The sequence below is a fragment of the Pipistrellus kuhlii genome, unplaced genomic scaffold (assembly GCF_014108245.1).
Source record: "Pipistrellus kuhlii isolate mPipKuh1 unplaced genomic scaffold, mPipKuh1.p scaffold_m20_p_44, whole genome shotgun sequence".
Taxonomy (NCBI): domain Eukaryota; kingdom Metazoa; phylum Chordata; class Mammalia; order Chiroptera; family Vespertilionidae; genus Pipistrellus; species Pipistrellus kuhlii.
Genome location: NW_023425545.1, coordinates 2,322,821 through 2,346,017, shown reverse-complemented (window position 1 = coordinate 2,346,017; position 23,197 = coordinate 2,322,821). Strand labels below are relative to the sequence as shown.

At 61.1% G+C, this 23,197-nt stretch overlaps 1 protein-coding gene across 4 annotated transcripts; it reads right to left on the bottom strand.

Annotated features, from left to right (window-relative positions):
• Positions 1–236: 236 nt before the first annotated feature.
• Positions 237–20,978, bottom strand: CARD14 (caspase recruitment domain family member 14). 4 transcript variants are annotated; one of them, XM_036412201.2, is made up of 20 exons: positions 16,604–16,848; positions 15,486–15,623; positions 14,436–14,761; positions 12,914–13,081; positions 12,051–12,170; positions 11,422–11,547; positions 10,968–11,117; positions 9,403–9,519; positions 8,811–8,953; positions 8,601–8,695; positions 7,140–7,200; positions 6,781–6,973; positions 5,796–5,922; positions 5,263–5,500; positions 4,647–4,710; positions 3,927–4,041; positions 3,123–3,296; positions 2,491–2,609; positions 1,356–1,471; positions 237–916 (listed from the first exon to the last, which is right to left on the bottom strand). In XM_036412201.2, exons 1-20 carry the CDS (start codon positions 16,812–16,814, stop codon positions 709–711), a joined length of 3,009 nt encoding a protein of 1,002 aa, XP_036268094.1. In that variant the 5' UTR covers positions 16,815–16,848; the 3' UTR covers positions 237–708. The 4 variants fall into 4 exon arrangements, with proteins under 4 accessions (XP_036268094.1, XP_045428165.1, XP_045428166.1 ...); XM_045572209.1 differs by lacking the exons at positions 237–916; positions 1,356–1,471 and adding exons at positions 18,516–18,722; positions 20,508–20,978 and having other exon boundaries at positions 3,919–4,041; positions 16,604–16,822; XM_045572210.1 differs by lacking the exons at positions 237–916; positions 1,356–1,471 and adding exons at positions 18,516–18,722; positions 19,681–19,943 and having other exon boundaries at positions 3,919–4,041; positions 16,604–16,822.
• Positions 20,979–23,197: the final 2,219 nt, after the last annotated feature.

The window sequence follows — 23,197 nt, the reverse complement described above, 5'->3', positions numbered from 1 at the left end:
GCACTGGTAGAGGCAGTCCTCAGCCCTGGAGGAGCCACGGCCCCTGCAGAGGGATCTGGGGGCACAAACCCACCGAAGACACTGTCCGTCACTTGGAGATGAGCCTTAGTGGTAAACAGCCTAAACAGCCGCACGGGCCCCTGCCAGGGAGGGCGCAGCCAGCCTCCGAGTGCAGCCCAGGTGGAGACACGCCCTCTATGCCCCTCCAGGCAGAGGCGGGAAGGAGGCCAGCACCCTAAACGGGAGTCATTGAGCGTCAGCACCAGCAGCGAGAGAACAGGGCTGGTGCTGGTGGCCTGCACCTCCGCCTGGGCAGGGGCACCTGACCCTGGGCCACCAGTGCTGCCGCCCACCACCTCCGTGGGTGTGGGAGGAGCCTCTGACACAGTGAAATGCAGAGCAAAGTTCAGAGGTTGGTCAGATGGGCATTTATCTGAGGTCACCTGGTCCTCCGGCTCTGGGGAGGGTGCCAGGACCTACCCATGGAGCGTCCTTGGGGTGTCAGGTCAGACCATGCCACCCCTGATGAGAGGAAAGGGTTTACGCAGAAAACAGCAGACAGTCTGAGTGCCCATCTGTGACCTGCACATGGCGAGGGTGGTTGTCGGACTCCAGTGAGGGGACCTGAGGGGGCGTGTGCGATGAGCACTCCAAGCTGAGCCCATAGGACAGGCGCGGGGCCCACCAGCCAGGAGGACACAGCATCTGTCACGGGGGGCTCTCCTCCGTCCACACCACCTTCTTCTGCTCGTCGGAGATGGCAAAGCGGACGCAGCTAAGCAGCGTGTCCAGGTCACCCCAGGCCTCGGGGGCCAGACTGCAGCAGGGGCAGGGCACCCTGTTCAGCTCACCCTCCTCCTGCCTGCTGGCCGCCAGGAGCTGCTCCTCCGAGGCGCCCAGCCGCTGCAGGGCCTTCCTGCGGGGCCAGAGGCAGCTCAGGGGGACAGCGCCCCGGCACCGGCCAAGCTCGGGACCAAACACCCCTGGGTGCAGTGGCCAGTGTCACAGGGTCCTGAAGAGACAGGGCCCCAGACCACAAAGCCGGGCGGGGCTGGGCATCTAGTTTACAGCCTCAGGTGTCAAATTATAAAGGGCCCAGGACACCTGGGCTTGTCCCCAGCCATGAACAAGCATGGCCTCCAGCGGGGTCCTCACCACCAGGCAGGCGGGTCCCTGTGGCCTCCGCAGACGGGCCTTAGTCAGTGCAGGAGCCAAGTCCTCGCTGTCCTCTGGGCTGCTTCCCAGGGGGCAGGGAGCCTCTGTCCCAGAGTTGTGGGGGACCCACCCTGTGACATTTCCAGGAATCCTGTCACATGCTCCAGAGGCACGGGGCTGCCAGCCCCGGGCGCACCTACCTGAGTCTCTTGGCTGCCTTCTCGTTGATGACGATGTGGAGGACGATGGGGAAGATCTCCATGCTGTGCAGGGCGCGCACGCTGCCCAGTGGGACGTCCAGGAGGGCGTGGGTGCTCTGGGGGAGAAGAGGGACAAGTCAAGTCTGCCATCGCCGAGGGGACTGGCAGGCTGTGTTGGTACAGGAGACGGGAGAGTCCACAGCTCTCTGGGCCAGCGGGTGTTGGCGGCACAGCCATCGGCAACTCCATCCATCTGCAGGGTGTCTGCCAAGTGGCAGACGTGAGGCCAAAAAAATGAGCAAACAGCCAGCAGGGTGACTCGGGCTGAGTGTCTGCCTATGAACCAGGTCTCAGTTCGATTCCCGGTCAGGGCACAGGCCCGGGTTGTGGGCTCCATCCCTGGTAGGGGGCGTGCAGGAAGCAGCTGATCCACAATTCTCTCTCATCATTGATGTCTCTCTCCATCTCTCTTCCTCTCTGAAATCAATTTTAAAATATATTATAAAACATAAAACAAGCAAAGCGCACAACCCAAAACCCATAGACATGGAACAGAGGAGGAGGCTGGGAGGGTGACACAGGTGAAGGTTCAAGTGTATGACGACGGATGGAACTAGACTGTTGATGGTGAACACCCTAACGGGTACACAGATATGGAATTACAATGCTGACACCTGAAACTCACATAAAGTTAACCAATGTAGCCTCGACTTACAAAGCAGTCATTCTATATACAATACAGCAGCCTCAGGCATGCTTTGCACCTGGAAGCACAGAGCTGCACGCTGGGCTGAGGGGCTGTGCCCGGGCCAGTCCCCAGGAGGCCGCAGTGCCTCCTCAGGGCATGGGGCTGTGGGCACAGGGCACCGCCTCCGCTGGCAGCCAGCCTGGCCGCCTTGTATCCATGTAACACGGTAGCTCACAGTGAGCTCTGCCTGTATCTGAGCCTTAGAACATGAATGCTACTTCCATTTCACTGAGTCACTTCACAGATGATGCTAACCGCTTCCTGCCTTGGGAAACAGGCTCCAGGGAGTTCAGAGACTCCCCAAGGCCACAGGGACCCTGGTCACACCTCTGGCCTCCAACCCTCTGCCAGTTCCCGCTCCCCAAGCAGCCCGCCTGCCAGCCCTACCTTCTCCATGAGGCGCTCCAGGGCCGCGCGGGGCACCCAGCGGCTGCCGGCGGCCTCCCTCTCCTGGACAACGTCCCCTCTCCGGCTGGCGGCCTCGCACTCCTCTGGGCTCAAGCACTCTGAGGGGGACAGTGGACGGAGGTCACACACCCAACCACTGGAGTCCTGAGGGAGCCCCAGGCCGAACCTCCTGCCCCCGGGGCCCCGCCAGCGCTGGGGGAGCTCTCCCTAGCTGCCCTCTCCGGAAGCCTGACCCTGCGCTTCCTACTCAGAGGCTGCCCCTGAGGGCACCCAACCCGGGGGCTGGGTCCTTACAGGAAGCCCCCGTGGAGACAGACACCCAGGAGAAGCCACGTGACGCAGAGGCTGAGGGAGGAGGGTGCACACAAGCCAGGGAGCTGAGGACCAGGAGCCAGAGGGGGGCCCTCCCAAGAGCCTCTGCGCCAGGCGGCCACGGAGACCTGGTCCCATGCCGCCTCAGTCCGGAGGAGGGCCCAGGCTGTACGCCGGTGTGGTGAGATGCTGGGCAGCCCCAGGGCCTCGTGGTGCCTCCCGCTGCTCTCCTGGAGCTCGTCCGGCAGCTGCCCAGGCCTTGCCCACCCCGCACACAGTGGGGCCCCGGGGGAGCGCACCTGCCGGGCATGTCTTAAACCCTTGCAGGAGGCAGAGCTTCTCACTCAGGATCCTCCCGACCAAGCCGGGCACCAGGAGCACGGGCCGGGGCCGGCTGGGCCTGCGGGGGTGCACCCGAGTGTAGGGCGCCAGGGTGACGCAGCTCTCGGCCCAGAAGCCCCTGGGGGAGGCGTCTGTGGGGGAGAAGAGCTGTGAGCGGTCCCAGGCCCCACCCGCAGCAGGGCTGCGCTTTGCACCCACGCAGCCCCCACACCTACAGGGAGGCCACGTAGGGTGCCGGCTCCAGGGCCGAGTCCCCGCCCACCCGGGCTGAACAGCCTGCGTGCCAGTGGCCACGGAGCTCTGTGGCGGCCAGGCCCAGCAGGGTAGTGCGTTCCATCCCACCTGCCTCACTGGCCACAGGGAGGATGGAGAAGGCCTCCTCCCTTCCATCACCCTCTCCTCCCACCCAGCGCCACCTGGTCGCCTACCTCACGCTCCCCTCACTCCAGACCCTGTCTCCCTCCCAACCATTCAGGTTGCTATCCATTCTCACATCCCCCCTATATTATGCACCCAAAAGACCTTTCAAGAAGGAACTAAGCTCAGATGGATGGAGCTTACTCTAAACTCACCCCCACCACCCTCATAGCTCGGTTTTACCCCGTGGCACTGCCGTGCTGACCTCCTCCGGGGCCTCAGACCTCACCCAGCTCACCTCTCCAGAGAGGCACCCAAGCACCAAGTATGGTGCTCAGGATCCATCCTGTTCCCGCTGAGGAGGGCTCCCTGAGCCCCCCCAGCAGCCTGCAGCCCCTCCCAACACCCTGGCCCCGCCTCACCTGACTGGGCCCCGTCAAAGGATGAGCACAGGGCGCTGGCCTTGGTTCTGTCCACAGTGACGATACGGACCAACCTCTGGGAGCCTCCAGGAGACAGCTGGAGGGAGAAGGAACCATTGTCGCCGTCCACACCGGCCAGGCAGGCACCGCCCCACCGGGGGATCCAGGCTGGTCCCTGGACCTTCAGGCTGTGCCCACAGAGCAGCCCAGGCTCCGTGCCAGGGAGGAGAAGGGAGCAGGAGAGGGTCCTGGGGCAGAGGCCCTCACCCAGGGCACAGCAGTGAGGGCGGCCCCCACACCTTGCCCACTGTGATGGAGGCGGGAGGCGGGGTGCGCCCTAGCTCCTCGATCAGGGCACTGAGTGGCCTCTGTGGGGAGGACACCATGTCCCCGCCCTCAGAGGGAGGAATGGTGCAGATGGCCAGACAGGGGGTGCAAGGGCGCTATTGGGTGAGCACGTCCAGCGCCTCTGCTCGAGGTGGATGAACTTGCAGGCCAGGCGCCCTGTGCGGACCCAGGGGAAGGTGTACAGGACACATGGCGCAGGGACTCGCAGGGAGACCCCTCAGATCAGTAGTCTACACCCTCCCAACAGGACCCCTAGCCAGCCCCAGCCCTCTGCCAGCCCAGGGAGGAGGAGGCAGGGAGAGGCAGGGCCAACCCCCTCCCCGTGGGCTGGGCCAGGACAGGCAGCGGCCTCACCTTGCGGGCAGAGCTGCTTTGCTGAGCCAGGTCCCGCAGGAGGGTGATGAGCAGCTGCTGCGCCCTGCGAGGAGGAGACACGCTGCCAGGAGGCTCCACACCCCGCCCAGCGGCACCTCTGAGACCCTGAAGTCCTCAGCCCACGGAGGGGCCGCACCTGCCGGGGCGAGCCTGGGTGGGACGTGGCTCCTGGCCTCCCTGCACCTCGGAGCCGAGCAGCACCACCCAACACCACGCTCTGTGTGCACCGGCTGGCCTGGGACACGCTCCCGGCAGGCAGATGCTGCTGGGGGGAGGGGTGGGCCCTGCCCCAGCTGTCCCAGGACAGGGTCCCGGAAGGTGGGAACACAGTCCTGGACACACGCGGTGACTGCGAACCCACCTGCGGGGCACACTGGCCACGTCTGGAGACAGTGCTGGTTTTCACAGTTCGGGGCCAGCATGAGGCCAGGCAGCCCCCAGCAGCGGGGCCCGCAGGTCACAGTGCTGCGGCTGGAAATGCTGACCCGAACACTCTAGAACCGAGGCCCAGCCTTTTCACAAACAAACCTGTCCACTTGGGGGTGGCACATGGGGATTCCACTCAGCGGTCCCCTCCCCAGAGGTGGCCGCTCACCGTGCGTAGGTGGGGATGGTGCCGCCATCCGTGTCCCTGGTGCTGTAGGGGCCCACGCGGTGGGCGTGCCAGCAGCCGCGGCCCTGGAACATGGTGTCTGTGACATGCAGGATGTCGCCGCAGTGCACCGGCAGCTCCCCCTCCGCCCGCCCCTCCAGGGCCAGGTTGACCCGGATGTAGAAGGAGTCCCCTGAGGTGGCCACTTTGGCCTCCAGGTCCTGGACCAGCTTCTTATAACCTGGTAAGAGAGCACAGATCAGTCCCAGCCGTGATCCACAGAAGGTAGGTTCTGGAACATGAAAGGAGAAGGGACAGAAGTTACCAACCCAAAGTCCCGGGAGCCATCCTGGTGCCAGAGTCAGTGGGTCAGAGGTCCCAGCTGCCTTGGGGCCTCTGCAGACTGGGGGTGCGGCCTGGCTCTGGGATAGGCCATGGGGGCTGGGGCAGGCACGGCCAAAGTCAGAGTGGAGAAGGGGCGGCTGGGCAGGTGCTGAGCGGGGAGCTCCTGGGGGAGGGGGGAGGGGAGTGCGTACCCTCCGTGTTGACCTTCACAGACAGGCAGCAGAAGCCGTCCACCCTGCGGAGGAGACCCACAGCCTGCTCCAGGGTCACGCCCTGCAGGACGGCCTTGAAGAAGGGCTCTGTGGCCTCGCAGTCCACCTGGGGGCAAACCACCAGGGCGGGCCGCTATCGACAGGCTCGGCATGGAGCCTGAGCGCAGATCTGCACTCAACCCCTCCCGCCACCCCAGCTGCCCACACACACCCTCAGCCGCCCACAAGCCCATCAGGGACTCTGTCCCAGGCCTTGAACTGAGGCATCTGCATTTGGCTCCTTCAAGCCACCCATGTTCCCACTGAGTCAACAACCAACCCCTTCCCAGGACCGTGTCTGCTCTCCAAAATGGAGCTTTGTTCTAGAGCGTTCCAGATCACAGGTTCTCGGCTTTGGGACGACTGCCATTTGGAGCCAGGTCACTCTGTGCTGTGGGACCGCCCGGGCCCTGTGGGATGTCAGCGGCATCCCTGGCGTCCACTAGCTGCCACCCCCAGCCCGCTGTGAAAGCTCCCGGCTCTCACGGTCCCTCCATTCACGCCCTCGCTGCCTCACGCGAGGAGAGGGCGCTTTATAAGGAGAAGGAGCGCGTGCCATTAACCGAACTGCCCCATTCGGGTCTCAGGACTGTCCCCACACACCATGAAGGGCTCTGTGGCTGTGACCACAATGCCACTGACAACGAGACACGGAGAAAGGGCTCCTCGGGAACAGGTGGCGCCTAATTTGTGAATTCAGCGACATCAAAGCCCCCTCCCTGCTGCTGTAGTCACTAAACGGTGATTAGTTAAGTTGTACATCTATGTATTCTGCAGCATCATGAATATTTTACAACAGAAAGTTTGAAAGAGTTAGAGTGTGGATCTGCCGGTATGTGTATTTGAACACAGGTGTGCATGCACACGCATGGGAGCTGACAAGACACCGTTAAAAACAGCAACAGGAATCCCGGAACACACTCACCATGACGATCTGCGTGCCCGGGCGCAAGGCCATCTCGTCGGCCGCCGAGCCAGGGCTGACGCGGTGGATGAAGATGCCCGTGTGGTTCCCACCGATGACGCTCATCTGCTCCAGCAGCGCGTCCCCCTGGAAGGCCAGCACCGTGACCTGGCTCGGGAGCTTCCGGGCCGGCCGCCGCCGCACGGGGACGCTGCTGCAGGAAGGGGCGACGGAGCTCGTGTGCAGCCCGGCTCTGCCCCCGGCCCCGGCATTCTGGAATGCTCCACCCTCTGTCCTGCCATGATCCCTCCCTCAAAAAGGCTGTCGCCTGCTATCAGCCCTCACTCTGCCACCTGCTGGCCCGGCCCCACTCCGCTCACCTGGCTGAGACGCAGAGGCCCCTGGAGACCAGCTGTGGGCCGCTCTCAGACTCCAGGAGGTCTAGGCAGAAGCAAAGGCTCAGACCCCTCGCCGGCCTCCCTAAAGCCGCACGCTACCTCAGTCCCCTCAGCCCCCTCGGCTGAGGCTGACCTTCTCGTCCTCCTCCTTCCTCCTGCTTAGACCGTGGCCCCTCTCTCCCCTCCGGGGGTAAGCGGGAGGAGCAGGTGGAGAGCTGCACCTGCCTGGGTCTGGCCTCCACTGTGTCCTTTGTGAGACTGAATGTTGTGAGACTGAATGTTGCCCACGTTCTATGAGGTGGGGAAGCTAGAATCCACTTCCACCTTCAGTCACACAGTCAAATCCGGTGGCACCCGGGCCCGCCTTTCTGCACAGCAGCGCCAGCCGCCTGCACCAGCTGCTCCGCTTACCCCGGGCCACGCCAGCTGCTGGCTGTGGAGGCTCCTGTTGGCGGTCCCAGGCCTCGATGTCCCTGGGTGGCCCAGCCCAGGCGGCGGCTTCCCTCTGGGAGTGGAGGCTGCTCCTCCACCTGGTGGACTGCCCGCCCACCTGAAGGACCAGAGGCCAGCAGAGGGCAGACAGCTGCCTGCCACCTGCCACCTGCCACGGCGGCCTGTGCCCAGCTCACAGGAAACCCTGTTCCTGACTACATCCCAGCCATGTGGAGGCCACTGGGCACTGCTGGCGCATGAGACAAATTGCACTAGAAAGTGTGAACGTGGGACATCATGTGGGATCACACCGAAGAGGAGCAGCAAGCACCCTCTCCTCCTGGCCTCGGCCAGCTGGCTCCCCTGCTACACCCTCTCCATTGGTCACTGTCACAAATACCACCACCAGTGACCCAGGAAGGAGGAAGGTTTCTGGCCCTGTGACCACTGCCCACCGCAGCTGCCTCTGTGGGCCAGCACGGGTGCATGCACCCCCTGGTGGCCACAGGGTGAATTCCAGGCGGCGTGCTGAGCACCTACTCTGTGTGAGGACCAAGGCTGGGGTAGGAGTGCAGGGTGGGAAGGGAAGGAGGCCAACGTGAGGGGCACACGGCTTGGGAAGCAGAGGGGACCAGCTAAGTGACAGATACAAGGCATAAGCCACAGGGAAAGGGAGAGAGGCACCCACAGGTGCCCTGGCCAGCAGGAGGGGCACTGCAGCCTGGCGCCGTGCTGTCCCTGGCAGCCTGAGCACCCAGCGCCCAGAGCAGGAGGGACAGAACAAGCGGTGTCTGAACATCTGGGCTGAGCAGGCATGGAGACAATGGGAAGGACACCAGGCACAGAGCAGCTGGCACTGGCCTGAACTGCCAGGGGCCCGGGTCAGGGCAGCGTCCCAGTTCCCCTCCCTCTGCCTGGCCCCCGAAGAGACCTGTCCTCCTGTCTCCTCCTGGCTCTGTGGCCCAGCCAGGGGAGGTGGGCGGCTGCAGAGTTGGCAGCGGACACACTCACCTGCTCTGTCTACAATCTCGTAGTCCAGGTCGGCGTCACCTGCCTTCGCTCCTGGGGAGCCTCTCCAGTCCCCCTCCAGGGTTTCTGAGAAGCCACTGAGCAGAGGACGAGGACGGCTTGGGCCAGGAGCACCCAGCACCTGCCCGGCCCTCGTCCTCAGTGGGCCACCAGGGGACCCGTGTCGTCCGGCGCCGGTGCCGTCCTCTCTACCTGAAGGACCAAGGATCCTCCCGGAAGTCCTCCGCGGCTCGCTTGTACAGGGACAGCTGGCTGGGGGGCACGGGGCTGCTGGAGCGGAAGCTGTCCACCAGCTCGCGGCTGGATGTGGCGCTCAGGTCTGACCAGAGCTGAGACTGGAGGACGGTGAGGCAGGGTCAGCGCGAGCTCATGGGCTCACGACCCCTCCCTGCTCTGGAAAGGGAAGAAGCCACGGCCACCAACATCAGGGCCGAGGAGGGGACAGGAAGGGGATGGGAAGGGGAGCACACAGCCAGGCACATTGGTTGAGCACCTACTATGTGCCAGCTCTCTCTTAGCTGTTTCCTGTGTTTTATGTCGCTTAGTCCTCCCAATAAATAAATAAAAATAATCTTCCCACTTTACATAGAAAGCGATTGAGGCCCTGAGAGACCACGGCACTGGCTAGTGAGGGTCACGTGCTGATGTGGACGGAGCAGGATGCTGAGTGGGGCACGGGACGCCAGGTGGACAGCGTGGGCCTGGATGCAGCCCTGGCCACCTAAGTCCCTCTTCAGCACCTACGATGTGCGGGCCCGTCCCCGGGAGGAGGGGCATGCTGTACCTCGGAGGAGCTGAGGCAGCTGCCGTCGCTGTCGTCCCGCGGGCAGATGGCGAACATGCGCACAAGCCGCTGCTTGCCCCTCCAGCAGGGCTCCCTCGGCCCCGCCTCCTGCTTGGGCTGCCAAGGCGCCAGACGGGCTGGTTAATTCAGGAAAGGTCCCCTCGGATGCTCTCAGGGTTTCTGCCCAGACACCTCCCCCTTCTCCACCCTCTCTCATTGCTTCCAGCCTGGGTTCGCCTCCTCCCAGCCCGGGTCCCCCGGCTGGCCACCAGGTGCACAGCACTGGGCTTGGGGAGCGGCATGTCATTTCTGGGGGAGGGTATACGTCAGCATGGGAACCGTTTTCCTGCCAAGGCCCATTGGGTATGTATACCATCATGCACAGGCTGTACAAAACTGTCAGCTTAAAAATCAGCCGGTGCCCAGCAGGTGTGGCTCAGGGATTGGGCATCAACCTATGAACCAGAAGGTCACGGTTCGATTCCTGGTCAGGGCACAAGCCTGGGTTGTAGCCTCAACCCCCAGTGGGGGGCGAGCAGGAGGCAGCCAACCCTCTCTCATCACTGATGTTTCTATTTCTCTCTCCCTCTCCCTTCCTCTCTGAAATCAATATAAACATACTATTGATATAGGCCCGGTACACGAAATCTGTGCACGGGTCCGTCCCTAGGCCTGGCCTGTGACAAGGGCCATCTTCCCTGGCTGCCCACAGATGCCCCCCTCCCTAACCGCTACCCCTCCTCACTAACCCCCCCCCCGTTCCCCGTTCACCATTGGGCAATCGGAGCCTGACCGCCAGGAGAAGGGACTGAGAGATGGTCAGTGCGCCTCACAGTGACTGGTCGGGTGGTCGTTCTAGTCATTCCACCCTTAGGGTCAATTTGCATATTGCCCTTTTATTATATAGGATTTCTGGTCAAACATTTAATTAACTCACCCCTAATGCCTTGTTAGGGCCAGACCAAATGGTTTTGTGGGCATTACATGGGCTGGACGTTCCCCACCCCCATGCACATAGTTCTTCCTGGCTACGCACCTGGTACATAACATGTGTACATGTATCTACACATAAGGCACATAGAAAATGGGGGGACAGACCAATCAGAGAGGAAAAATTCACCCTCTCCAACATGCACACACAGCAGTTAGCAGTGTGCGGCCTGTCAGTCTGCTCTAACATACATGTGTGCTTTTGCACACGGCTGATGTGGGAAGGGGTGAGGGAGAGGGCTGGGCATGTTCCCCACACCCGTACACCAGGTGCCTGGGCTGGCGCTGCCAGCCAGACCGTAACTAAGGCTTTTATAGTCGTTTTAGCTCAGCTTCATCTTTCTTTCCTCAGCCCAACACCACACCTGACAGGTTCCAGAACCTTCTGTCAGGCCACCCCTTCCAGGACGTGCAAGACATCATCATGGAAGGAGAGGCAGAGCAGCGGTGGCTGCCCACTGTGGTCTCCAACGCCCACCATCGAGGCTCGTGCGTGGGCCCAGCCTGCCTCCCAGCGTGCCCCACCCCACGCACACGCTGCCCCGCTCCCAGGTGCACGGCAGGGCAGGACTCACCCCTGGTGCCGACCCGGCCTGCAGCTGGCGGAGCTGCTGGCGGAGGTCGCAGCCCTGGTCGGTGAGCTCGAACAGCTTCCTGCGGAGCGCGTCCTTCTCGGCCAGGCTCTGGGCAATCTCCGCCTGGGCGGCATCTCGGGCCGAGTAGGCCTGCGTGTGGGCCGGGACACAGGGAGCCGGGCATGAAGAGGCAGCCAACACCGGGCTCACCCGCAGACACACGCCACGGTTCACTATCGTGTCACGTGTGCGCACAGAAATGAAGGGAGGCGCTTCACGGGACCTCTAGTCTCAGGCGGTGAGCATGTCAGCAGGTGACAATGCAGGGAGTGGAGAGACCCCAAGTCTGGAACCAGCTGCCACGGGGGGGCCGGGGGGGCAGTGTGGGCTGCATGAGGCCCCAGCCCCCAGCCGCGCAGCTCCTGTTCTCCCGGCCTCGCTGCCTCTTGGGTACCTGGTCTCGCTCCTTCTGCAGCTCGGCCACCTGGCTCTGCAGGGCGGTCACCTTCTCCCTGTAGATCTCGCAGTCCACCTTGGTCTTCTGGAACTGCAGCAGGGTCTGCTCCTTCTCTTCCCAGAACTGGACCGAGGGGCGGAGCCGTGGAGGAGAGGAGGGGGAGCGTCAGGGAGAGCGAGGGGACGGGGAGAAACAGGGTGAGCTCCTGCGCGCTGAGTGTGATTTCCAGGAGCTCCGCAGAGCTGCTGTGCCCACCAGCGGGCGCTGCACCTGTGGCTGTTTTGTTCATCCCATGCCGAGCAGGGCGCACAGATAACTCCCCTCACTGCTCATGCTCCTCCACCGGCCGTCTCCCCACTGTCCCCTCGCTGTCCCCTCACTGGCCTGTCTACCCAGCAGCCCCTCAATGGGCCCCACACACCTGCCCCTGAGCGTGCCCTTATTCTCACCGCCTATGTGCTGCCTGTTTGCTCATCACCCACCCATGGCTGTGGCCTCTAGTCTCAGACTGTGAGTTGGCACCAACACAGGAATGAACTAACGAGTGACCCGTTACTTAGGCAAGCTTGGTCATAAGCTCAGCATGGACTGAAGAGCCCGTCTCCCCAGCGTGAGGCCGGGGTCACCTGCTTCCGCTGCCGCTCTGCCGCCACAGCGCGCTCTCTCAGCGAGTGGATGCGGTCCACCATCTCCTGCTTGCTCTCCAGGGCCTCATCCAGGCTCTGCTCCAGGATGTCCTTCTCCGCCTGGAGCACAGAGGGGTCAGCCGGCCCCGCTCCCACACGCCTGCTCCTGGGAAGCTCATTCCAGGAACAGGAGCTGGAGGCTGCTGGCGGGTGGGTGAGTGACATGACTGCCCCGGGGGCCGGGACAGAGGCCTGGGGGAGGGAAAGCTGCCCTTGGGCTCTGCTGGGCACGGCTGGGCAGGACCGGAAGGCACTGGAGGCCCAGGCCTCTTAGGATAGAGCCTCCTGCTTTAGGCACTTGCAGGGGTGCTTCAGAGAGGGACTCAGCCACACCAGCCTCCTGGGGCTCACTCTGCAGGTCGGGGAGGGGTAGGTCCCCCTCAAGGTTGGGATCCCCCTAGGCTGTGATCCCACCCCCCTCAAGCTGGATGCAGGATGGCCACCCCACCTGGCTCAAAAGCAGGTACTTATTGATTCAAAGACACGGGAGAGGGGCTGTACAATTCCGGGAGCTGGTGACCCCTGTGTTCAGAGTTCCCCACTCTCCCACATAGCACATTCTGCAGGCGAACAGGTTTTCTTTCCTGTCCCCCAACTTTGAAGTGAACCCCACCATCGTAACCAGCCCAGTCCTCTCTGAGGCAGCTTGAGGAATTGAGTGATGTCCGGCTAATCCCGCCAGCGCTGGGGCTGGAGCCGGTGGGCCGTCACTAGTTTCCATTTCCGGGCCCCATCCACCCTCCCCAGGGGCATCAGAAGCCCAGCCTGGGGGCTTGGAGGAAGTGGGCTGGGGCGGGGTCTACCAGGCTGAATGTCAGGGAGCGGAGCTTCTCGTTCTCCTCCTTCAGGCGGCTCAGCTCCTCCGCTCCGGGCTCCAGGCCGTCAGCCATGCGCAGGGACCGCTCTCGGAACTCCCGCTCACAGGAGGCCGACAGCCTCTGGCGCTGCAGCTCCTGCTTCGTCAGATAGAGCTGCGGGGGTGAGAGGACAGGAGCCGGGCAGGAGGACGTGAGCATCCCGGCCAGACCACCCAAGCTCGGGGAAACTGTGTGTGCCTATGTGTGTATGGGGGGCGGGGGGCACCGCAAATGATCAACTAAGGCACATGGGAGTCCTCTGCACACTGTATTTGTATATTTTTAAAAATAAATTTGAAATTATTTCCAAATAAAATAAAAGAACAAGAGCCCTGGCTGGTGCTCTTCAGTGGTTAGAGCACCAGCCCATGCACCAAAGGGCTGGGTGTTCGGTCCCAGCCTGTACCCTTTTTGCAGGTTCACTTTCTGGTCCCCATCGGGGCACATGTAGGAGGCAACTGATCCATGTGTCTCTTTCACATTATTTTTCTCCCCTTCTTTCTCCCCCCCTTCATTTCTTCCCTCCCTTCTACTCTAAAGGAAAAAATATCCTCAGCTAAGGGTTAACAACAACAACAAAAACCAAAGCCATCAAGGCAAAGAGCAAATGATTATTTAAAAGACCCCACAAGCCAAAACCGGTTTGGCTCAATGGATAGAGCATCAGCCTGCGGACTGAAGGGTCCCAGGTTCGATTCCAGTCGAGGGCATGTACCTTGGTTGCAGGCACATCCCCCGTAGGGATTGTGCAGGAGGCAGCTGATCAAAGTTTCTCTCTCATCGATGTTTCTGACTATCCCTCTCTCTTCCTCTCTATAAAAAATCAATAAAATATATGTTAAAAAAAAAAAAAAAAGAACCCCACAAATCACAAATCACCAAAGAGAGAATAATCCCCAACAGAAAAATGAGTAAAAGACATTGTTGGACCGAAACCGGTTTGGCTCAGCAGTAGAGCGTCGGTCTGCGGACTGAAAGGTCCCAGGTTCGATTCCGGTCAAGAACATATATATGTACATTGGTTGCGGGCACATCCCCAGTGGGGGGGGGGGTGCAAGAGGCAGCTGGTCGATGTTTCTCTCTCATCAACGTTTCTAGCTCTCTATCTCTCTCCCTTCCTCTCTGTAAAAAATCAATAATATAAAAAAAGTCATTGTTGGGGTTCAAGGGGCTCCTAATCGCAGGACCAGCTGAGACACCGACACCGACAGCTGGAGGGATGAGGCCCAGGGGACTGCTGCGGAACTCAGAACAGCCAGACGTACCCCGGCCCGGACACAGGCGGCAGGTCGCCCCACCGTGGCCACGGCACCCCAGCCAGGCCTTGGGGAATCACAGGGGGGTGACTGGAAGGGCCCCCTGGTGGTGGAGGCAAAGGGTCAGCTAGCTCCCTACAGGGGCGCCTCAGCCCAGGCTGGGGGGGCCAGGGAGTCGGGGGCTGGAGCGAGCGAGGCGGTGGGCACAGCACCTCCTCCTGCAGGCCGCGGCAGCGTGTGCTGGCCAGCTCCTTCTCTTGCAGCGCGTTGCTGTAGTGCAGCGAGAGGCTGAGCATTTCATCCTTGAGCTTCAGCACCTCGTGGAAGTGGGCGCTGACCTCGCGCTTCATGCGGCCGTGGTCGGCCTCCAGCTGCTGCAGGCCCTCGGCCCGGGCCTCGGCCTGGCCCAGACGCTCCTGCAGCCGCCAGCATTGCTGCGCCAGCGCCTCCCTCTGCCCCTTCTCCTGGCTCAGCTCCTCCTGCAGGCTGCCGATGGCCCCGGCCAGGCATGCGGTCAGCTTGGACGTCTCCATGAGCCCTGCGGGGAGCCGGCATCACCCCCTGCCCCCTCCCCGTCCTCCAGGGCTTGACTTCCTGCCCTGGACTCTCAAGAGGACCCACCCGATCTGTCGTCTCCTTCAAGGCTTCGGGCCGAACTACACACGAGAGTAAATATAATAAACCAATGATTCCAGATTTGGGTACAAGGACTCCCCTTCATGTCCTCCTCCCTTCCACTCGCTCTTCCCCTCGGCTGCCCCATGTGACCCGCTGTCCAGACCCGCTGCCCCTCCCCTCCCAGACGTGTTTATACTAACACAGCTCAATGTCATCCTCAAAACAGGAACAGGCCCGTAAGTCTGCGTAACCCATCTCTACCAGCTCAGCCTGCGAGGCGCCAGGCTGGAGTGTCCTGCTGTGCGATGGCCAGGACCCCTGTCCCCAAGCCCAGTGAGCCCTCCCTTAGCGGGCTGAGCACGGGCACAGGCTGCGGCCTGACTGCCCCACCGGCAGGCGCTGCCACCCCAGCACAGCCCCGAGCGGCCTGGGAGCTCTTCTGGGGAAAGGCCGTCCCCTTGGCGCTGCAGTAGGGACAGACTCTTCCTCAGAGCCCAGGCCACGTGCTCCCTCTCCTACTGCAGTGCGGAGGGTCTCCTCCCCCGAGTGCGGACGGGGCAGAGGGAACCTCTGCCTGAGCCTGGGAACAGGTGGGGAAGAGAGGTGACCAGGACCGGGGGCTCCGGTCACAGGCCGGCTCTCACCGCTGAAGGTGCTGAAGTCCACGTCGGGCTGCAGCCCGGTGACCAGGGTGTAGACGTCGGGGTTGTGGAACTTCAAGCTCTCCAGGAAGGCGAGCACCCCGTTCTTCCCGCGCGCCCTCAGCAAGTCCAGCAGGTGCCCTTGGGGGACAGGACAGTCTGGGCTGACAAGGCACTGGGCAGGCTTCCCCGTGAGGGCCAGGGCACCCTCTGCTGCCGTAAGCCCCTGCAACCCCAGAGTGCAGTCAGGCTCAAGAAGGGCGAGGCCGGCGTTTATTGAGCAGCTACTACGACCAGTGTGCTAGGAGCTGGAGGTAAGAAACTAAGGAAGATGGTGGTCGCTCTGAGACCTACCAGGTATGCTGGCGGACATGTGGGGGTGCGTGCCTAGCTCGGGGGAGGAAAGCAGCAAGCAGCAGCACCCAGGGCCCAGGCCCACCCAGCCTCATGGCTCTCAGCTGGGAGTCACTTCTCCTGCTTCTGAGGCTCATCAGGCAATAGGCAGAGAGTTCCTGTCAGTAGCTACCGCCCAGCACTGGCTCTCCAGGGCCCAGTCTGGGCTTTGAAAGAAACAAGTATCTTAGAAACTGACTCAACTCTCCTAAGCTGATATGGTGATGCCAGGCGCTCCCCTGGTTTTGAATGAATACACACAGACAGTTGGGCTGGAAGAGGCGGGCTCACCCCAAAGGGTGTCCCCTGGAGCCTGCCAGAAGGACCTGACTTGGAAGAAGGGTCTGGGTGTGAGTAATTAGTGGGGCTGAGGCATTCTGCAGAGCCTGGGGCCTGTCCAAGGACAAGTGTCTCAGGGAGAGGGAGTCATTCAGAGAAGGCATGTAGCAGGCAGAGGCTGGAGCAAAGGGGCCACAGCCGAGGGGTGTCAGGGGCCACCAGAAGCTGGAAGAGGCAGAAAGGGGCCTCCCCTGGAGCCACGGGAGGGAGTGTGGCCCCGCCCACACCTTAACTTCAGACCTGCCTCCCAACCATGAGAACCCATTCTGTGACTTTGTGGTCGTTTGCTAGGGCGGCCCCGGAGAAACTAACACAGCCCCCACACACACCGACCAGAACTCGGGTCCCCTCCGCTTCTGGCTGAGCAGAGGCCCGCGCCGCAGGCTCACCGACTCTCATGGCCGAGTTGGTGAAGCGGGGGCTGTGCAGCACCTCCTCCTCGTCCAGCTGGCCCAGCACCTTGGCCTGGCGCAGGTAGGGGGTGAGGCGGCTGGGGCAGATGCTGCGCACGATCCTGTGGCGGTGGCTCTCCGTCATCTCCCACAGCGTCTCCTCGTCCAGCCCTGCCAGCGACGAGTGCGTGCGGCGCAGCTCCGCCATGGCTGGACCTGGACGGAAAGGGGGCGGCGGAGGCCGTCAGTGCAGGGCCCACGCCCGGAGGCACTCCCATTCCACCCATCCTCCCCAGACAGGCAGGGAAGGAGAGGACCCCCCCCCCCAACACACACACACTGAGGACCATGACACCAGTCCGCCCTGGTGTCCAGTGACAGCACTGGGAGGAGGGAGACCTGGCTTTTCTGGCTCAGGACACGGATGAGCCTCTGACACAGGCTGCTGCCTGGCCAACCGGCACTGGCCTAGGAGTGGATCTGGACCACAAATCCTCAGCAGGGGACCCAAGAGGGAGCAAACCCCTGGGCTCTCCTGAGTCCAGATGTGCGGAGCAGACAGCGTGCGCACTGCCTGTGGTGGTCTGCCTCCGGGCAGGCGCGGAGGGGGAGGGGGAGTGGAAGGGGGAGGGGGCCAGAAAGGTTCCGGGGGGAGATGAAGCCCAGCCCCGCCTGGGGGAACGGGAGGCTGGATGAGCTGGTGCCCAGAGGCGTTGCCGGGTCCACATGGATCAGTGGGAAGCAGGCCAGGGCTGGGCCTCGCACAGAAAGTGGCTGCTTGTCCTCGGCAGGGTGGACGTCTGTCGCTTTCGGCAGCCCCAGGACCCTGGCACGCAGACAGCTGGGCGCAGCGCTGTGCGCACATTAGAGTCGCCATAAAACTAGGACGGCTCTTGGGGGTGAGTAGTCAAGGCCATATCCCTCAGCTGGTGTGTATGGGGGTGGGGAGGGAGATGGTCAGGCATCTGAGAGCTGAGCTGCGGGCCCCGGCTCCAGGCTGTGTGGATCTAGTCACAGCCCCGTGGCCCTCTGAGGAGAGGGCCATGCTGAGAGGGCGGGACCCAAGCCCTTGTGCTGGGAGGACCTCAGGGGCTCCTCCCACCCCCACCCAGAGCCACCCGCCTGCTCTGTAGCCACAGTGGCCACACTGTGTTCCTGGGCACAAGGCCTTTAGCCTGTTAAGCCACGTAACTCATCCTAAACGGCGTGAACGTGGACTGTCTCCAGCACAGAAAACAGGCTGCAAACAGCAGTACCCGCGCCCCTCCTGGACTTCAGATCCCTGAAGGAGACGCATCGCCAGCGCCAGCTCAGTCCTGCGCTCAGCCTCTGCCCCTTCTCCCCCTCCTGCCCGGACAATGAGGTGACAAAACACACAGCATTTGGCGTGACCGTGTCTGCACTGTTCACTCTCACTGTGGACAACAGCATCGCTGGACAGGGCACCGCCCTCAGCGGGGGTCAGGTTTCAGCATCTGATACTCATGGCTACGTACACCTGCCTGGCTGCAGGCTGACTCAGGGATGTGGAGAAGCAGGAGACGTATGTATGGTCCTGTGGCTGCACATTCCAGTGTTTCTTTTTCTCATCACACGAGTGCATGAGGTCCTTGAGCACAGGGGGGCACAGGTGGGCACAGAGGCACAGAGGGCACAGGGGCACGGGTGGGCACAGGGGGTACTGGTAGGCAGGGGGCACAGGTGGGAGTGTTTGCCCTGGACCTGAGAATCTGTGATCTGGTTCTTTTCACGGGATGACTAGCTGCCTGGCTGGAATGCCTCCTGAGAGGCGTGTGCAGTGAACGTGTTCCAACAGCGTGCAAACCAAGGAAAATGGGAGTGGCCGCTGCAGTCCTCCTCCACGGACAGCCCCCCTCCTCCACGGGGCTGGCCCACAGCGCACACTCACCGAGAAACGCGCACGCCCGGCCGAGCAGGAGCTGCTGGCGTGCAGTGGGCCCGTGTCCCCTCCTGGCTGCAGGCTCAGGCTCCTCTGTGGATTCCGGGCAGCGGGCAGGGCTGGGCAGGAAGAGCCTGCCAAACCAGTGCCCAGGGCATCTGACGAGACTTCACGCCATGTGACTTGCTCCAAAACTCAAAGTTCAGGTCCCAGAGCCTATGTGAGGGGAGAGGCAAACTTTGACCCAGGAAACAAGGCACAGACTTCCAGCCCGGCTCTGCCCGGTCAGAGCGGCCGCACACCGGGAACCCGGGGTCTGGGAGAGAACCGGGCTCTGTAGCCTCCGAGGCCCAGGAGAGTGGACAGGTGGATGCCAGAGGGAGGGCCTGCGGGACAGGGTGAGGATGGGGGAGAGGGCAGGCCCTCAAGTAGGTCTGTCTCGCTGCCCCCGGGCACCTCACTCCATTTATGCAGGGACAGTCAATAGACGCTCATGAACCAGGGTGTGTGGGTTCAGTGGTGTCCCCGCAAAAAAAATGTTAAATCCTGACCCCTCAACACCTGTGACTGTGGCCTTTGGGAAATAGGTCACGACTGCTGAGGTCATTATGTCGAGCGCTAAGCCCTATATGACAGGGGTCCTCCTGGGACGAGGAGAGACCCAGACACACCCAGGGAGGGGCCAGGTGACAGTGCAGGCAGAGGCTGGGGGACGCCGAGGGCTGCGGGCAGCACCAGGAGCTCAGAGCAGGCCGGGCCTCAGAGGGACCCAGCCCTGCAGACCCCTGACTTTGGCTCCTGGCCTCTGAGGAGAGGGCTGGGGCAGGGGTGGCTGCAGTGCAGGGGGCTTCTTTGTAGGATGAAATGTCCTAGGGCCGGTGTGCTGGCCGCAGGGCTGGATTGTGCAGATACAGATCCGACCCCAGTCAAGCTGGTTTAAAAACAGACGGGTCCGAGAGCTGCAGGTGACCATTCCCACTGCCGCGGCCCCAGGACAGGATACAGGCTAGGGCGATGGTGAGGAGCCCCCGGGGCCTGGCCTGGCCCTGCCTCCCTTAGGCCAGCCGCCCTGACCTGTGGGTACCAACCTTCCTGTCTTTCTTCTTCCTCTCGGCCCAGGTGGGGCCTGCAGGCACCCTGACTGTCCTAACCCCCCAACACCAGTGAGTGTGACCTGTTAGAAAAGAGGTCGCGGCAGATGGAACCAGGTTAAGATGAGGCCATGAGGTCGAGCCCAAAGCCCTCCGTGACGGGTGTTCCCACGGGAAGAGGAGAGATGCAGACACACATGAGGAGGGCGAGGTGCCAGCCCAGGCAACACCAGCTCACCAGGCTTAGCCCTCTGCCTGGGGGTGCTGGGAGCAACTGTGTGCTCTGCCCAGGAAGCTGAGTGCCTCCTGCGGACTGCCCCTCCCCCTGCCACTTCCTCCTCGTTCCTGCACCCCTGCTCCCTGGGACCCCGGAGTGCCCTCATGCCTTCTAGAGCAGTCCCGCGGGCCTCCTGGACCAGTGGTCCTCCGACACCGGCTGTCAACCGCTCCACCAGGTGACAGCCAGATGGCGCACGTGTGAGAGCAGCGCCTCCCACCGTGACTCAAAGCCCTGGATCACCAACATGTGAAACCAGCCGAGCGGGGAAGGCTGAGTGAGCGGATGCGGTCTCTCCCGAGCCTCACAAAATGAGCCGGAAATGGTTGGTTTGTTTTTAAAGCAGCCACAAACGAGGCAGCTGGTCCTCCTCGCCCCACACCTAAACCTAGAACCCTTCCTTCTTCCTCTTTCCTCCTGGGGCGCCAATGCGGACATCAGGGTCCAAAACTGAGCATCCTTCATCCCTCCAGCCCACACTGTCCTCCTTGAAGGTGAAGCTGAGTCAGAGAGTGCCCATGCACTTAACCAAACCAATGGCCCCACACCAGGCTCCCCCCCTCAGAAAGGAAAGCCTCCACCCAGGACAGCTCTCAGATCCCCTCGGGCCTGCCTGCCGTCCCCAGTGCTGACCTGCTCTCCTCGGGACCGGCTCCATCTGCCCTTCCTGGTCCTGCAGATGGGACGCTGGGGCGGGCTGGGCTGAACAGCAGCAGGCGAGCAGGTCTGACAGGCAAGCCCGCCTGGCCCTGCCCAGGGGCGATGCCTCACACGAGCCTGCACGCATCACTGAGCCCAGGACATTCTCACACCGTGCATGGGAAGCTTCTGGAAGATCCGCGTGGGGGAGATCCTCTCCCGTCTGTGAACAGCCGGCCTGTTCATGATAAAATCCCTCTGACGACGTCCTGGCACCACCAGGACTCATTCTGCAGCCTCTTCCGTCCTCACCATCAGCCGGAAGTCTCTAAGCTAAGCGTGTCAAACTCAAAGGTCAATACGGGCCAAATAAACAAGGTGGAAATGTATGTGGCCGCAAAAAAAAACAAAAGCTTCCATTTTCATAGAAATGTAGGTTTGCTTCGATAGAGACATGCTGAATACAAAGGGCTGAAATAAAGGAGTCGTCTTTACCATAAAATAGTAAAGGGTGTTAATAAAAGTTAATATTTTTTCTTGAACATTCACTTACCACACACAGCATAAAGCAAATAGACCTATTTTTCTTGTTCTCCAAAAGTGAAATATTTCCTGTTGCGCACTCCAAACAAGCCAGTCCAAGATAATGAAGTGGCCATCGGCTGCTGAAATATTCGCTGCTAGTATTAGTGGAGAAAAATTGTGCGCCTGCGCGTAAGGGAAATGAATACAACATGGTTATAGTAACCAGTCATTAGCAAACATTGTAGTTCGTTATTAATAATTATGTTTAACAGGATATTGTGAAAACTAAGTTACGAAATTTTTATTAAAACTTTTCTTGCCGAAACCGGTTTGGCTCAGTGGATAGAGCATTGGCTTGCGGACTGAAAGGTTCCAGGTTCGATTCCAGTTAAGGGCATGTACCTTGGTTGAGGGCACATCCCCAGAAGGGGGTGTGCAAGAGGCAGCTGATCCTGAAAGGTTCCAGGTTCAATTCCAGTCAAGGGCATGTGCCTTGGTTGCGGGCACATTCCCAGTAGGGGGTGTGCAAGAAGCAGCTGATTGATGATTCTCTCTCATCGATGTTTCTAACTTTCTATCCCTCTCCCTTCCTCTTGTAAAAGAACCAATAAAATATATATTTTTAAAACTTTTCTTACATACCCTTACATTGGCTGTGCTGCAAAAATATTCCTTGTGGGCGACATTTAGTATGCTTGCTCTAAGCAATTCCAGGGGATCCTCTAGAATCGCCATTCAGTGGTCACTATTTAGATTTGGATGACGGTAGGAGGCTTGCGTGTAGGGCTCCTGGGCTGGCCCGGGTTTCTGTGTCATCACTGCATGCCTGCATGTCCTGGGTCAGAGAGGCTGTCCCTACAGGGAGCCTACCTGCCAGAAACCCCACACATCACCCGCAACTTGCTCCTCCACCCACCTAATCACTGCCAACAACTCCCCCCCCCCCCATTCTGGTCTGATCATCCACAATTGCTGTCCCTTCTGGGCCCCTTTATTTTATTTTATTTTAATTTCAGAGAGGGAGGAGAGAAAGATAGAAACATCAACGATGAGAGAATCATTTACTGGCTGCCGCCTGCACGCCCCTCACTGGGAATCCAGCACGCAACCCGCACATGTGCCCTGACCGGGAACTGAACTGTGATCTCCTGGTTTATAGCTTAGCACTGTCCACCCTCCCCACCGCCCAATCCAGCACCGGAGACGCTCCATGCACGTCTGGTGCCCGGATGCCAAGACAGTATCAGAAAAGAACATGACATCTCGTTATTTTCATAATGGTTTTATGTGGAAAGCCAGGCCGGGCTCGGGGCTTCATCAGGTGCCCCGCCAGGTGAGTGTGGGAGCCAGCCACACCTGGAAAGGAACCGTGTCTGTCATGGAGAGCCCGGGGATGTGTGGGGTTTCTGGCAGGTAGGCTCCCTGTAGGGACAGCCTCTCTGACCCAGGACATGCAGGCATGCAGTGATGACACAGAAACCCGGGCCAGCCCAGGAGCCCTACACGCAAGCCTCCTGCTGCCCAGGACGGGAAGAGCCACCGTGACCGTCCACACCAGGGGTGGGACCCTTTCTCTGCCAACGGCTGTTGGGATATTTCTAACATCATTCTCAGGTCATGCAAAATTACCAGCTTAAATATTAGCCTCTGTGCTTGGTCAAATATTTCATTAATTCACCCCTAATGCCACCAAATAGCATCTCCCACACCTGGTCTAACCCTGAGTCCAGCACGGGCCCAGAGGAAGAGGCGGGTCCGGAGGGTGTGGCCACAGGCCAGTCCTGCCTTCTCAGGGCTCTGGCCTCAGCTCCAGGAGCTCCTGGACAGCCGGCCTGGCCTCTCCTCCCCTGGACATGCAGGCACACCTGGCTTTCCACATAAAACCATTATGAAAATACTGAGGTGTCATATTCTCTTCTGATACTGTCTTGGAGATCCGTGTTTACAAACACAATCCGTGTTTAAAACTGCAGTGTGTTCAACCCCCCGCCCAGGAGACGCCTCCGTGGAGTGAGAAGGCCTGAGACCTCACAGCTCTATCTCACTTAACATCTGAGACAGAGATGCATCTTTGCAAATTCCTAACATGTGATTAGTCCCTGCATCCTTGCATGGCATGCTTGTTATCAGGTCAATTTTCTTGTAAGGGTTGTACGTAT